Raw genomic sequence first — 14,931 nt, forward strand, 5'->3', positions numbered from 1 at the left:
TCTCCACAAACTGCCAACATCTAGACTGGTTAAATGAAACATGGTGTATTCCAATGGTGAAATACCATTGTCATGTGTAACCATGAAAAAGAATAAGACTTTTCTGTACCTACAGGCATACCTCATTTTATTATGCTCCACTTTATTGTACTTTGCAGATACAAAGCTGTTTTACAAATCGAAGGTTTAACAAGTCTATCACTGCTCCTTCGTTCTTTCTTTCTTTCCTTCTTCCTTCCTTCCTTCCTTCCTTTCTTCCTCTCTCCTTCCCTCCCTCCCTCCCTTTCTCCTCCTCCTTCCTCTTTCTTTCCTTCCTTCTTTTTTTCCTTCTTCCTTGAAGATTTTATTTATCTATTTGAGAGAGAGAGAGATAGTGAGAGAGAGGGCAGGTGAGGAGGGAGAGGGAGAAGCAGGGTCCCTGCTGAGCAGAGATCCCAGACATGGGGCAGTTGATCCCAGGACTCTGAGATCATGACCTGAGCCAAAGGCAGATGTTTAATTAACTGAGCCACCGAGGTGCCCTTCTTTTTTTTTTTTTTTTTAAGAGAACAGATCTACATTTTTATTTAACTTTTCAGTAAGTTTAAATCCTTGAGGGGTATAGCATCACATGATTCCATGGCCAATGGCCTTAGCGGGAAAGTTCTTGGGAATGTGGTACAAACCATGCTACTGTTTCCATGAGCAAGAGTTACTTTTCCTCACATTACTGTTTTTGTTCCGTTTGCTACAAGAGTCACTGTGCTGTTCTTTGCTTCATTCCCATAAGCACATCTCTTCCCTAGACAGAATTCAGTTTCATGTGGAGCGTAAACACTTCCAATTTTAAGAAGAGCTGTCTGCTCCCTCTTGTTCCAGAGAAAAATAGCCTTGGACCACAGCCTTCCAACCATATTTGTCAACTTAGGAGTCCTGTTCCCAGCAGGCTCCACAGGCTTCAAGGTGGCAGAAAGAGTATTGCTGCCATTTTTCTCTTCTTTTTTTTTTTTTTTTTTTTTTTAAGATTTTATTTATTTATTCATGAGAGAAAGAGAATCAGAGACACAGGCAGAGGGAGAAGCAGGCTCCATGCAAGGAGCCCAATGCGGGACTCGATCCATGGAATCCGGGATCAGGCCCTGAGCCAAAGGCAGATAATGAGCCACCCAAGTGTCCCTGGTGCCATTTTTTTCAAACAATATTTGCTCACCTCATGTCTCTGGGTCACATTTGGGTAAAACTTGGCAACATTTCAAATTTTTTCATTATTACTATATTAGTTATAGTGATCTGTGATCAGTGATTACAACTCACTGAAAGCTCACTTTATGGTTAGCATTTTTTAGCCAAAAAAAAATATTTTAAAGTTAAGGTAAATACATTGTTTTTAGACAAAATGCTATTGCACCCTTAATGGATAACAGTATAGCATAAACATAACTTTTATATGCACTAGGAAGCCAAAAAAAATCATTTGTTCACTTTATTGCAATATTCACTTTATTGCAGTGGTTTGGAATCAAACCCACAATATCTCTGAGGTATGACTGTTTTGATGTGGAAAAGATCTAAATGAAAGAAGCAAATGCAGTTTTCTATAATTCACATAAGTATAATAGTATGTGCATTTATTTAAATGCATAAAATATCTCTGAAAGAATTCATAAAAAGCTAGTAACGTCGGCTGCCTCTGAAGAAGAGAGAAATGAAAGAGACTTACTTGAAATTTCACTATACAAATGTCTATTTTTTTAGTAAAATACATTTGTAATAATGCAGTTTCTAGTTCTTTGGTTGTGTGCTCACCTCTCTAGTTTTGAGTTCCCTCTTAATTTTTGGTATCTGGGAATTTCTCTTTTAGTCTCTGATTTTTTTTTTTTTTTTGACTGGTGTAATTTTTTAAAATCAAGAATGTCTATGTATTCAAAACAAAAGAGGAATCAATAGTAGCTTCATTTACCCTCTTACCAGAAGTCTAAAGCTTCCATATAGAGATACTTATTTTATAATTGACAGAAGCCTGAGTTTCTTTCCATGTCCAGAATTTCAATGTAACCCTTCCTTCTGTATTGTTACGTTAATATAGTCTTAGTTGGCCTGTCCTCTTTCAAAAGCCTGTTTTCTTCCCCATCTCAGGCCTGCTGAAGTTTGCTGATGATCTTGGCATGGGAGGTGCCAAAACACAGACCATCTCCCTTGGCCAAGGCCAAGGCTCTATTGCTGCCAAAATGATCAATGCTGCCATCACAGATGGGACCTGGGTAGTGTTACAGAACTGCCACCTAGCCACGAGCTGGATGCCCACACTGGAGAAGATCTGTGAGGAGGTGATTATTCCTGAAAGCACCAATATCAGTTTCAGGTGAGGGGCCACCCCATCACTGCCTGTTTCTGGGCCCCAACCTTGAGCTCCAGATGTCATGTTGGTGGCTGGGAATGTAAAGGTGAACAAATACAGTTCTGCATTAAAGAAGTTCTCAGTCTAGCAGAGGACAGAGCACAGATGAGTGATGTTGACGCTATGCAGTACCTACTATACTTGATTGAACAAGAACCAAAGAGCACAGAAAAGGGAAGAGAAAGTTAGGGAATGCCGGGAGGCCTGACAGTTGCCTGGGGTTTTGAAAGATGAATAGGATTTTGCCAGGAAGGACATTTCAGGCAGAAGGGACAGCATTTATAACAGCAAAAACATGTATAAAGAAAACACTGAGATGTTATTCCATGGGGCATATGCTGTGAGACGTTGGAAAATGTAATATGAGACATGTCTAGAAAGGTAGATTAAATGTTAGCAAATCTGATTTTTACAAACTGTCTTGAAAAAAAAAAAACCTTACTTGCAATGTAGGCACCATTGTCCATATTGCTCTATCCTAGATTTCTTGGGCCCTGTGGAATTTTAATCAATATTGGAAATAGCTACTTGTTTTTGTGAACTTTAAGCCCAGCAACACTGGGCCTCAGTTTTTGCATATACAGAATGACGAGATAACCCAGATAGACTCAAACCCCTTTTCAACTCAAATACTCTCCTATTCCAGGCCAAGGGTCAGCAAACTATGGCCTGTGGACCAATAGGTGGCCTGCTACCTATTTGTGTATGGCTTATAAGCTAAGAAGAGTTTTTATATTTTTTAATAGAAAAAAAAATCAAAACAAGAGTATTTCATGACACATGAAAATTAAATGAAATTCAAATTTCAATGTCCATATAGTTTTATTGAAATGCAGACATGCTTATTCATATACTGACTGCTTTCACATTAAGTAGTCATGACTGAGACCATATGGCCTGCAGAGCCTACAACATTTACTCTTTGTAAAGAGTAAATCTCTTTCTTTTACAGGAAAAGTTTGCCAACTCCTGTTCTAGGCCACAAAGGTTGCTGGTTATTTTCATCTTAGTCAAGTCTCCCTGAAAACAGGAAAAGTGTTTGGTGTTTATCGACAAAGCCAGATTAGGCCATAGTTTATTATATTCATGTAAGACTCATAAAATTCATAGAAGAGTTTAAGGGGGATCCATTAGTTTCAGGCATTCTCTCTGGTTTAGGGGATGCCTGGGTGGCTCAGTGGTTGAGCATCTGCCTTTAGCTTGGGGCATGGTCCTGGGGTCCTGGGATTGAGTCCTGCATCAGGCTCCTTGCAGGGAGCTTTCTTCTCCCTCTGCCTTTATCTCTGCTTCTCTGTGTCTTTCATGAATAAATAAATAAAATCTTAAAAAAAAAAAAATTCTATCTGGTTTGAAATGGTGAGTTGACTAATTATAATCAATGACACACTCAATGAACAAAAGAAATTATTTGTGCTGACATTAAGGTTTTCCATACTATGGTCCTAATCCAAAAGTCATTACCTCGGGTGCCTGCAGGAGCCAGGAATATAACATACAAGAGTAAAGAGGACAGGTGAAAGATATCTTGCAGTTCCCACAATATGGTAGCAATCATCATGGGCAGTCAGCCTTGCTGTTGGACATCAGTGGAGAGATGCAGGGATGGTGGTGAACTAGAAGCCCATGCCCTTTAGAGAAGAGCAGTGACTACCTAGTGCCAAGTACTCAATGTGGGCCCCTTATGATCAGATTTTCTGAGTATTTTAAAGGGAAAGTGGGAATCTAGTTGTTTTTTTTTTTTTAAGCCCTAGATTTTTAAAACTTGGCAACTACATCAAAACTATGTTATAGGCATCGTGTTGACTTGCATGATATGAGCTAAACATCACCTAACTGCAGCCTGAAGTCAGACCTCGGGCTACCTGTTTATGGCCTCTTCCCTCCCTCCCTGGCCACTCCTGGGGTGCCAGCTGTAGTACCTGGGCATCATAGATGCTCAGGTAGCCTAGCAAGGGAGGAATATGGTGTGGCATTCAAGACAGGGCCTTTGGAGTCAAGGAGCTCTGAGTTCACATCCCATGTCAATAGTTTCTAAGCGGTGTGTCTTTGAAAAACCCACTTGACCTCTGCATGCCTTCATTTCCTCACTGGTACAAGCGGATAGCTAATCCTTTCACATATGGTGGCTGTGAGGATTAAAGTGAAGGAAGGGACGTATGTCAAATTCTTAGCATGGGGTTTGGCATCTAGTAGTACCTAATAAACGGTAGCTATTATTTTTTGTTATTGTTTTTCAATATAACATTACATTGCTCTAAATAGTTAGGTCTGTTGTTCTTCCAGGCTCTGGTTAACCAGCTATCCATCAGAGAAATTTCCAGTCAGCATCCTCCAAAATGGGATCAAAATGACCAATGAGCCCCCCAAAGGGCTCAGGGCCAACCTTTTGCGCTCCTTCCTCAATGACCCCATCTCAGACCCTGTGTTCTTCCAAAGCTGTACGAAGGCAGTCATGTGGCAAAAGCTGTTGTTTGGCCTTTGTTTTTTCCATGCCATTGTTCAAGAGAGGAGGAACTTTGGACCTCTAGGTAAGAGATGACAGTGTACCTTGGCTGCTGGGGCACAGAGCACAGACAGGTGTAGGTGTATGTTCAGGTTTGTAAGGTTGGGCTGCTTCTGACATTATCAATAGCATTGAAATGACCCACCTCAATGTATTTTCAGCTCTTCTTTTGGGTTACACAAGGAGGCAAACAGACCTCTTGGTGATTTTCTCTGAGTATTCTCTTTCCTTCTACCACTATGTCATAGCCCCCATTAGCTCCACAGACTACATGACCACTGAGGGGTGCAGGGATGAGATAGTCAGAGGAGGGGGAGGGGGCACTGCCTCTGCATCTGCGTTTCACACACCACATTCTCTCACCCGTGCCAGATATCTAAAAATCCATGTAATCGTTTGGCTTGCAACCAACTGGCCAGTTGTGTTTTGTGTGCCAGAACATGAATTTTATTATTTTGTTATATTTTTTATTTAAATGTAAATGTTCAGGAGGAAATTAAACATCTCTGTTGAACACAGGTCCCACCGTACACTGCTGTCTTCCCCCATGCCCAGTTATTTCACACATTTATGCCACTTTCCCAGACCTACTGGGCATTTATTATTTATACCCTTGAAAATACAAGTGGTAGTTTCTTCAAGGCCTGGCCATCCCATGTTCCCATGAGCACAATGAGGGGAATTCTCAAAGCTGACTTAGTTCTGTTGCCAAATCATAGATACTACTCCCTAGCTATGCTTTAGTGTTATTTTTGGAACTCTGTGCATTACCACAGTATTCCAGCCAGAGTGAATAATTCTCATTCCACAAATCCCAGGACATTAACATCTACCTTAACAAATGGAGATATCCATAAGGAAATTGATTTTAGAATGGATGTTTTCTCAGGCAGAATGGCTCCCACATTGGCAGTAAATGTCAAGGCTAATAGTTGGCCTGGTGCTTGATATTCATGGAGCTGAAAGAGGCTCCTGATCCATAATGATGCTTAACTGTACAGCTCTGTCTGTGAGTGGAAATTATGAGTTCTTGGCAATAAGCCTCTAATTCTTCTATGCTTTGTGCAGGTTGGAATATTCCTTATGAATTCAACGAATCTGACCTAAGGATTAGTATGCAGCAGGTCCAGATGTTTCTGAATGACTACAAGGAGGTGCCATTTGATGCTCTAACTTACCTGACAGGTATTTATGGGAGGAGTCTTTTCTAGTTATAAATCTCCAGTATCCTGCTCCACCCCTCGACTCTTCTGATCACATCTCCATTCATTTATTTACTCACTCATTCTTTCTTTCAACAAACATTGAGCTCTTATGCCAGTCACCATGCCGGATATTGTAAAAAACTAAGACATGGGCCGCCCGGGTGGCTCAGCAGTTTAGCGCCACCTTTGGCCCAGGGCGTGATCCTGGAGACCTGGGATTGAGTCCCACATAGGGTTTCCTGAATGGAGCCTGCTTCTCCCTCTGCATGTGTCTCTGCCTCTCTCTCTCTCTCTCTCTCTCTCTCTCTCTCTGTGTGTGTGTGTGTGTGTGTCTCATGAATAAATAAATAAATAAATTTAAAAAATAAAAATAAACCTGACTCTAAAAAAAAAAAGAAACTAAGACACAATTTCTAATTTCAACTGGTGGCTCACAGTCTAAAAGGAAAATATATACATAAAGAAATAAATGACAGGGGCACCTGGGTGGCTCAGTCATTGAGGCATCTGCCTTCAGCTTGGGCTTGGGCCATCATACTGGGGTCCTGGGATCAAGCCCAGGCTCCCTGCTCAATAGGAAGTCTGCTTCTTCCTCTGCTTCTGCCCCTCCCTCCACTCAGGCTCTCTCTGTCTCTTTCAAGTAAATCGGTAAAATCTTTTTTTTTTTTTTTTTTTTTTTTAAATTCATGAGAGACATAGAGAGGCAAAGACAGGCAGAGGTAGGGACACCTAGGTGGCTTAGTGGTTGAGCATCGGCCTTCTGCTCAGGGTGTGATCCCGGAGCCCTGGGATCGAGTCCCACATCAGGCTCTCCACAGGGAGCTTGCTTCTCCCTCTGCCTATGCCTCTGCCTCTCTCTCTCTCTCTCTCTGTGTCCCTTATGAAAAAATAAAATAAAATCTTAAAAAAAAAAAGATATAGGCAGTGCACCTCCCCATGGGGAGCCTGATACAGGGCTTGATCCCAGGATCCTGGGATCTTGACCTGAGCCAAAGGCAGACACTTAACCACTGAGCCACCCAGGAGGCCCAGTAAAATCTTTTTTAAAAATGATTTTAAAAAGGAATAAATGACAATAAATAAAAAAATAAACGACAAATAGATAAATGACAATACAGTGGTAAGTTCAACAAGAGAAATATTTATAAAGTAGAAAGATAGCACAATAATTAAATTTCAGGGATGGGGTAGGGGACGATCATGGAAAACTTCCTGAAGGCATAAAAAATGAGTTTTGAGGGATGAATAGGAGCTTACAAGTAGAAGAAGAAAATAGGGTAGGCAGGGGGAAGGAAGAAGGAGAGCATTGCCAGCAGAGGTACCCTAAGGTAAAAACAGCACTTGCCATTTTGTATTAAAGCCAGTGACCTTTTATTAGTCACCCAATATATACGAGTACATAATATGGAGGAATGTAAATGTATAAAACATGGTTGCTTCCCTCAAGGAACACATCATGTAACCCCAGAGATAAGAGATAAAATATAGATGGGCTAAGTGAGTGGAATACCATGGCCAAAGGTCAAAATGCATCTCAGTAGGAAAACCTCCGGCATTTTCAAGATTATACATAAGCTCCTTCCTCCGCTCCATACATTGAGGAGTTTGGATCCTTTCCCCAATCGTGCAGCAGGCACTCTATATACACAATCATCATATTCAGTCTCCATAGCAACCTTGTGAGCTTCGTGTTAGTGACCCCATTTTATAGCTGATGAGATTCAGACTTGAGAGCAGTGGTTCTCAACCAAAGGTAGTTTTGCCCTCCAGGGGACATTTGACAATGTCTGGAGACATTTTTGGCTATCACAACTAAATAGAGGTGGTACTGGGTAGAGGTCAGGGATGCTGCTAAACATGCGTCATTGTCTTACAATGCATAGGACAGCCCCCCTCCACACAGAAATATCCAGTTCAACATGTTAATAGTGCTAAGATTGAGAAATTTTGATTTAGAGTGATTAAGTTCAGTTGTAAAAGGTCACACAGACCTTAATGCGGCACAGTGTTCCCTAAACCAGAACCCCAAGTGACACACACAACATAAATTCAGTGGATATAATTATCTATCAGGGGCAGAGCTGGCAAAAGCTCCATCAACTTTTGATGCCACGTCTCAGGACATACTTTTGTGGTCACTGCCACAGGGATAGCACTGAAGGACTCATGCCAGGAATTAAATGCACAAGAACTTGCCTCTCACACCCTGCCCCCTACAAGGGACCTAGAGAAGTGTAGCCTGTCTATATGCATGGAAGGCAAGAAAAACCAGACATAGATGATCATCAGAACTCTGTATTGACACTAATCAAAGAGACAGATCTTGGGGCACCTGGGTGGCTCAGTTGGTTAAGCATCTATCTGCCTTTGGCTCAGGTCATGATCCCTGCTCATGCTCTCTTTCTTTTTCTTTTTTTAATTTCTTTTTATTGGAGTTCAATTTGCCAACATACAGCATAACACCCAGTGCTCATCCCATCAAATGCCCCCCTCAGTGCCCATCACCCAGTCACCCCAACCCCCCACCCACCTCCTTTTCCACCTCCCTTTGTTCATTTCCCAGAGTTAGGAGTCTCTCATGTTCTGTCTCCCTCTCTGATATTTCCCACTCATTTTCTCTCCTTTCCCCTTTATTCCCTTTCACTATTTTTTATATTCCCTAAATGAATGAGACCATATAATGTTTGTCCTTCTCCAATTGACTCATTTCACTCAGCATAATATCCTCCAGTTCCATCCACATTGAAGCAAATGGTGGGTATTTGTCGTTTCTAATGGCTGAGGAATATTCCATTGTATACATAGACCACATCTTCTTTATCCACTCATTTTTCGATGGACACCGAGGCTCCTTCCACAGTTTGGCTATTGTGAACATTGCTGCTATAAACATCGGGGTGCAGGTGTCCCGGCATTTCACTGCATCTGTATCTTTGGGGTAAATCCCCAACAGTGCAATTGCTGGGTCATAGGGCAGATCTATTTTTAACTCTTTGAGGAACCTCCACACAGTTTTCCAGAGTGGCTGCACCAGTTCACATTCCCACCAACAGTGCAACAGGGTTCCCCTTTCTCCACATCCTCTCCAGCCTTGTTTCCTGTCTTGTTAATTTTCCCCATTCTCACTGGTGTGAGGTGGTATCTCACTGTGGTTTGGATTTGTATTTCCCTGATGGCCAGTGATGCGGAGCATTTTCTCATGTGCTTGTTGGCCATGTCTGTGTCTTCCTCTGTGAAATTTCTGTTCATGTCTTTTGTCCACTTCATGATTGGATTGTTTGTTTCTTGGGTGTTGAGTTTAATAAGTTCTTTATAGATCTTGGATACTAGCCCTTTATCTGATATATCATTTGCAAATGTCTTCTCCCATTCTGTAGGTTGTCTCTTAGTTTTGTTGACTGTTTCTTTTGCTGTGCAGAAGCTTATCTTGATGAAGTCCCAATAGTTCATTTTTGCTTTTGTTTCTTTTGCTTTCATGGATGTATCTTGTGAGAAGTTGCTGTGGCCAAGTTCAAAAAGGGTGCTACCTGTGTTCTCTTCTAGGATTTTGATGGAATCTTGTCTCACATTTAGATCTCTCATCCATTTTGAGTTTATCTCTGTGTATGGTGTAAGAGAATGGTCTAGTTTCATTCTTCTGCATGTGGCTGTCCAATTTTCCCAGCACCATTTATTGAAGAAACTGTCTTTTTTCCAGCGGATAGTCTTTCCTCCTTTGTCGAATATTAGTTGACCATAAAGTTGAGGGTCCACTTCTGAATTCTCTATTCTGTTCCATTGATCTATGTGTCTGTTTTTTTTTTTTTTTTAAGATTTATTTATTTATTTATTTATTTATTTATTTATTTATTTATTTATGATAGACATAGAGGCAGAAATACAGGCAGAGGGAGAAGCAGGCTCCATGCCAGGAGCCCAACGCGGGACTCAATCCCAGGACTCCAGGATTGCTAAGGATTACAAAAACCTCATCTGATAGAATGGAATCAACTTAGGGTATCTATAGCACAGTAAAGTCTGGTTTGTAGAGAACTACTTTCCCATTCCCTTCCATTCACAGGCTCCAAGTCTCCCAAAGCAAAGAACTCCTACTCCAAGAACTTTTGTACCTAGAGATACTTAAAACTGTTAAGCTGTCAGAGCAGCAGGGTGCCTGAGACTCTGCCCCCCCCCCCCACAAACCCCAACAGGCAGCTATCCTTAGCGATCTTGGGGTGGAGTCTTTTGGGTTTTCTATGTACAGTATCATGTCATCTGCAAAGAGGGACAGTTTGACTTCTTCTTTGCCAATTTGAATGCCTTTTATTTCCTTTTGTTGTCTGATTACTGAGGCTAGGACTTCTAGTACTATGTTGAATAGCAGTGGTGAGAGTGGACATCCCTGTCTTGTTCCTGATCTTAGGGGAAAGGCTCCCAGTGTTTCCCCATTGAGAATGAGATTTGCTGTGGGCTTTTTGTAGATGGCTTTTAAGATGCTGAGGAATGTTCCTTCTATCCCTACACTCCCAAGAGTTTTGATCAGGAATGGATGCTGTATTTTGTCAAATGCTTTCTCTGCATCTATTGAGAGGATCATATGGTTCTTGTTTTTTCTCTTGCTGATATGATCAATCACATTGATTGTTTTATGAGTGTTGAACCAGCCTTGCATCCTGGGGATAAATTCCACTTGGTCATGGTGAATAATCTTCTTAATGTATTGTTGGATCCTATTGGCTAGTATCTTATTGAGAATTTTTGCCATGTTCATCCCTGTTCATCAGGGATATTGATCTATAATTCTCCTTTTTGGTGGGGTCTTTGGTTTTGGAATTAAGATGGTGCTGGCTTCATAGAACGAGTTTGAAGTATTCCATCTCTTTCTATCTTTCCGAACAGCTTTAGTAGAATAGGTATGGGTTCTTCTTTAAATGTTTGATAGAATTCCCCTGAGAAGCCATCTGGCCCTGGACTTTTGTGTCTTGGGAGGTTTTTGATGACTGCTTCAATTTCCTCCCTGGTTATTGGCCTATTCAGGTTTTCTATTTCTTCCTGTTCCAGTTTTGGTGGTTTGTGGTTTTCCAGAAATTCATGCTCTCTTTCTGTCTCTGTCTTTCTCACTCTTTCTCTCTATCTTAAATAAATAAATAAATACAATCTTTAAAAAACAAAAACAGAGAGCTAGGTCTCATTTGGACCGTGGTTATCAAATTAGATGTCAATACACTCTTAATCTGACACCCTCAGCCTTTTAGCAGGGAGAGTAGGGACCTTAGAAGAGACAAGAGCACATATTGGTCCTGTAGGAACTTATGTTCTTACTACTAGAATAGGCATATAAGTAGCTATAAAGAAATGCACCTCCCTAAACAAACATAAAACCTAAAGCCTGTAAGGGTACCTCCTGGAAGAAAATTTGCTGACAAAGAAGTGCACCATCACCCTGTGCCTGAGACTTACCTTCACTTGGGTTCTCTCTTGGGTACCATCTAGCTCTATCATACTGACTTCAGTGAGGGAAAACCAGTGTTTCTTTAATGTTATATTTTAATTCTTGTATTTAATATAGTGCTATCAAAAACTTATTTATAGATGGGACAGGCTGTAATGTTCTAAAGACCTGGAAAAGTCTACAGAGAAAGCCTCAGAAATGTAGATGGTCTGGCCTAAGGCAAAACAGCTTCTGACAGGGCTCAAATTACTCAATAAGTATGAGCTTCCCCTGAGACCCTTACTTCTCCCTTAATGAACCACCCAGATCATCCTTCTAGGCATTTAGACCCTTCCAAAACCAAGAGAAGCTGAGGCCTCTTGCCCCAAACTTGGGTCATACTTCTTGTTTCTTGTCTGTAGACCTGCGTCTTCCTGGAATGGTTGGAATTGGAAATGAGTCCATCATTCACACACACTATACACACAGATGTGTTTCCTCCTTGCAGGCTAGTGTGTTGTCCATAACTACAAAATACCAGGTGGCACCCACACACTGTGGAATCTGGACCAGCTAGAAAATACATCATGGGGTTAGTGAGAAGGATTTGATGTGGCTTCCAAAGAATTACCTAATTCTTTTTGTAGAAAACTGAGCGTAGAAAACCTGAGTTTCAGATAATGATATTAATGAAGGGAGTGGAGAGTATTCCAAAGCAGAATGTATGGGATAATGTCAATTTTCTAAAATATTTTTATTTGTAATAGCTATAATAAACAGAATGCTTTCTATGTGCTAAGCATTGTGCGAAACGTTTTATAAGCTTTATTAATCACAACCTTGTAAGATAGGTACTGCAATTACCTCTACTTCTTGATGGATGAGAAACTGTTGGAATTGGAATCCAGGACTGTCTCATGCTAAAGTGCTTGCCCTGAACCACCTTTCTGTAATGGCTTTCATGTATGTATACACACATGCACACATACATGTAGAAGAGGCCTAAATGTTTATAGTTACCTCTGGTGGAATTATTGGTGATTGTATAGTTTTTATTTCAGTTTATTTCTGCTTCCTAAATGGTGAACAGGTACTATTTTTGTAGCAAACATAATACCAAAAAGGCCTGGTGTCATCCCAAGGTAAGCATTAGTTTCAGCAACTCTGTATCTCAGCAGAGTTCCTTAGCTGGAAGAATCCTGTTTTAGGTAGCAACCAAGTTCATTATGACCTTTCTGGAGCTCAACTTCTTCCTGTTGGTTATCTCCAGGGGAATGTAATTACGGAGGCAGAGTGACTGATGACAAAGACAGGCGTCTCCTGCTGTCCCTTCTGTCCACGGTCTACTGTAAGGAAATTGAGCAAGATCATTACTATATTGCTCCTGGAGACACTTACTACATCCCTCCTCATGGCTCCTACCAGGTGAGGGGCTCTGCAATCCCCATGTGGCCAGGGGCTGAAGTGTAGGCAAGGAGGGCCCAGGGATAGCCTTGGGCTTCCTGATTTAGGTCCATAAGCTATTTCCAATATTCCAAAAAGCCTCTAAGAGAGACATCATTACTGTTTAATGAAAACTGGGTATTTTATGGATAAGTCCTTCTCAAAATATGAAGTTCATCTTGGAGAGTTAAGAGGAAAGATGGCTAAGATGAGGCCTTACTAGTAAACAGGCTGGAAATTGGTACTTGAAAACAAAGGTTCAGGAGGGGACAGAAAAACTGGACGGAAGAATGGGGCCAGGAAGAAGAAAACTGGAAACCTATAAGAGATTGAAAAGGGCTTTCTTTTATTGAGCACCTATTACATGCCAAGGCCTACCCCTCTGTAACTTCACTTATCTTCTCATTTACGGATAGGGAAACTGGTGATCAAATCACACAATTCGTTTGCAATAGAACTATGATCTGAACCCAGTTGTGTCTGAGTGCAAAGCCAGAACTATGGGGGGAACAGGGAGAGGCTAGGGGTAGGAGAGGATATACTCAGACCTCTAGCTTCATACTCACTCCCCAGAAAACCATATGAGAAAGAGCTTGGGGTGTGGACGAGGGGAGAGGAGTGGTGTGTGCGGCAGTGAGCAGGTGTGGCCCATGTTACCAATCCAGTATGATTCTTTCTTGGGTTAGGTCCAGCCAAGCCCTGAGTGATCTCTGAGTTTTGTTTAACTGAAGATTTCCTTTCCAGTCCTATATAGACTATCTCAGGAACCTACCCATCACAGCCCACCCAGAAGTCTTTGGCCTCCATGAGAATGCTGACATCACCAAGGATAACCAGGAAACCAACCAGCTGTTTCAAGGGGTGCTGCTGACCCTCCCTAGGCAGTCAGGAGGGAGTGGCAAGTCCCCTCAGGTAACCAGGCTTGGGGCAGGAGACATAATTCCATTTTCCGGGAAGTTTTCCACCTGGTAGTCACACAGGATTGTGGCTGATGACCAGGAAGGTAGAAAAGTAGATATCTGGCAGACCCCTGAGGGAGGGTATGGGTGTTCAGGTCTTCCTGCTGAGAGGCCTTAAATACAGACCTAGAAGAACACCAGTGTTTCCAGACTGTCAGCAGCTCCTGTATACCCCTCATGATTCGTTGCTATACCTATATATCATCTATACTCCATTTACATAATGTTTAAACCTAAATCTCTTTTGCTTAAAAACATTTTAAAAACTGCAAATTATTACCATAAACGGAAACCCAATGTCATTCCCATAAAGTCACAACAGCCACAAAAAGAAAGCTAAATGGTTATTAGGTTCTTCACAGATGATGTTGCTGAGGCCCTGCTGGCTCTTGTGGAAAGGGGAAGATCAGCCAATGTTACAGAGCATTTAATTAGCACTGATCTGAGACTTTGTCCTTGAGAAGAATGAGAAGGGAAAGGTGGCTTAAACTTGAAAAGAGGGTGACTTTCTCACTATGTGATTCAACACGATTTGCTCCATGTCCTAGAAACACCTAGAATCATTTTGAGTGCCTTTCATGGTTAGTCCATGCTTTATGAAGCACAGACCCATCCCACCATCCTCAGTCTACAGCTGGGGGTGAAATGAGCCCAGTGAGAGGAAGAGACCTGCTTCAAAGCATTCATCAACTCAGAGGCTCAGCCAGACCCAGGGCCATGATCTCCTGATGCCACCACACCCTCTTCTTTCCTATTCTTCCTGTCCCTTCCCCACCTTCTGAGCTACCCCATGTTCAAGCCCTCTCAGCTATAGATTTCTCTTGATTTGGCTCATAGTGCCATAAGTGAGAATAGGTATGAAGATAAAGCAGCCTGCCTGGTCTCAGTGGGAAGAGGGAAGAGGGAAGGAAGTGTGTGTTCCAAGCCTCTCAGATCCACAGGATAGCAGAGCTCTCTGTCTCTGCCACACCCAGGTCCTACTTCCTCCTTGTTCCTCTAGGCCTGTCCCCTCTTCACTTGGCCAACTCTCATTG

At 41.8% G+C, this 14,931-nt stretch overlaps 1 protein-coding gene across 1 annotated transcript in view; it reads left to right on the plus strand.

Annotated features, from left to right (window-relative positions):
- DNAH3 (dynein axonemal heavy chain 3) overlaps positions 1-14,931 on the plus strand; it is a 170,698-nt gene that overhangs the window by 149,618 nt on the left and 6,149 nt on the right. Inside the window, exons 55-59 of the mRNA XM_072753699.1 lie at positions 2,116-2,341; positions 4,661-4,905; positions 5,949-6,065; positions 12,766-12,920; positions 13,683-13,850. Coding sequence (XP_072609800.1) covers positions 2,116-2,341; positions 4,661-4,905; positions 5,949-6,065; positions 12,766-12,920; positions 13,683-13,850 — 911 coding nt within the window. The remainder of the gene's footprint in view (positions 1-2,115; positions 2,342-4,660; positions 4,906-5,948; positions 6,066-12,765; positions 12,921-13,682; positions 13,851-14,931) is intronic.

The sequence above is a fragment of the Vulpes vulpes genome, chromosome 3 (assembly GCF_048418805.1).
Source record: "Vulpes vulpes isolate BD-2025 chromosome 3, VulVul3, whole genome shotgun sequence".
Lineage (NCBI taxonomy): Eukaryota > Metazoa > Chordata > Mammalia > Carnivora > Canidae > Vulpes > Vulpes vulpes.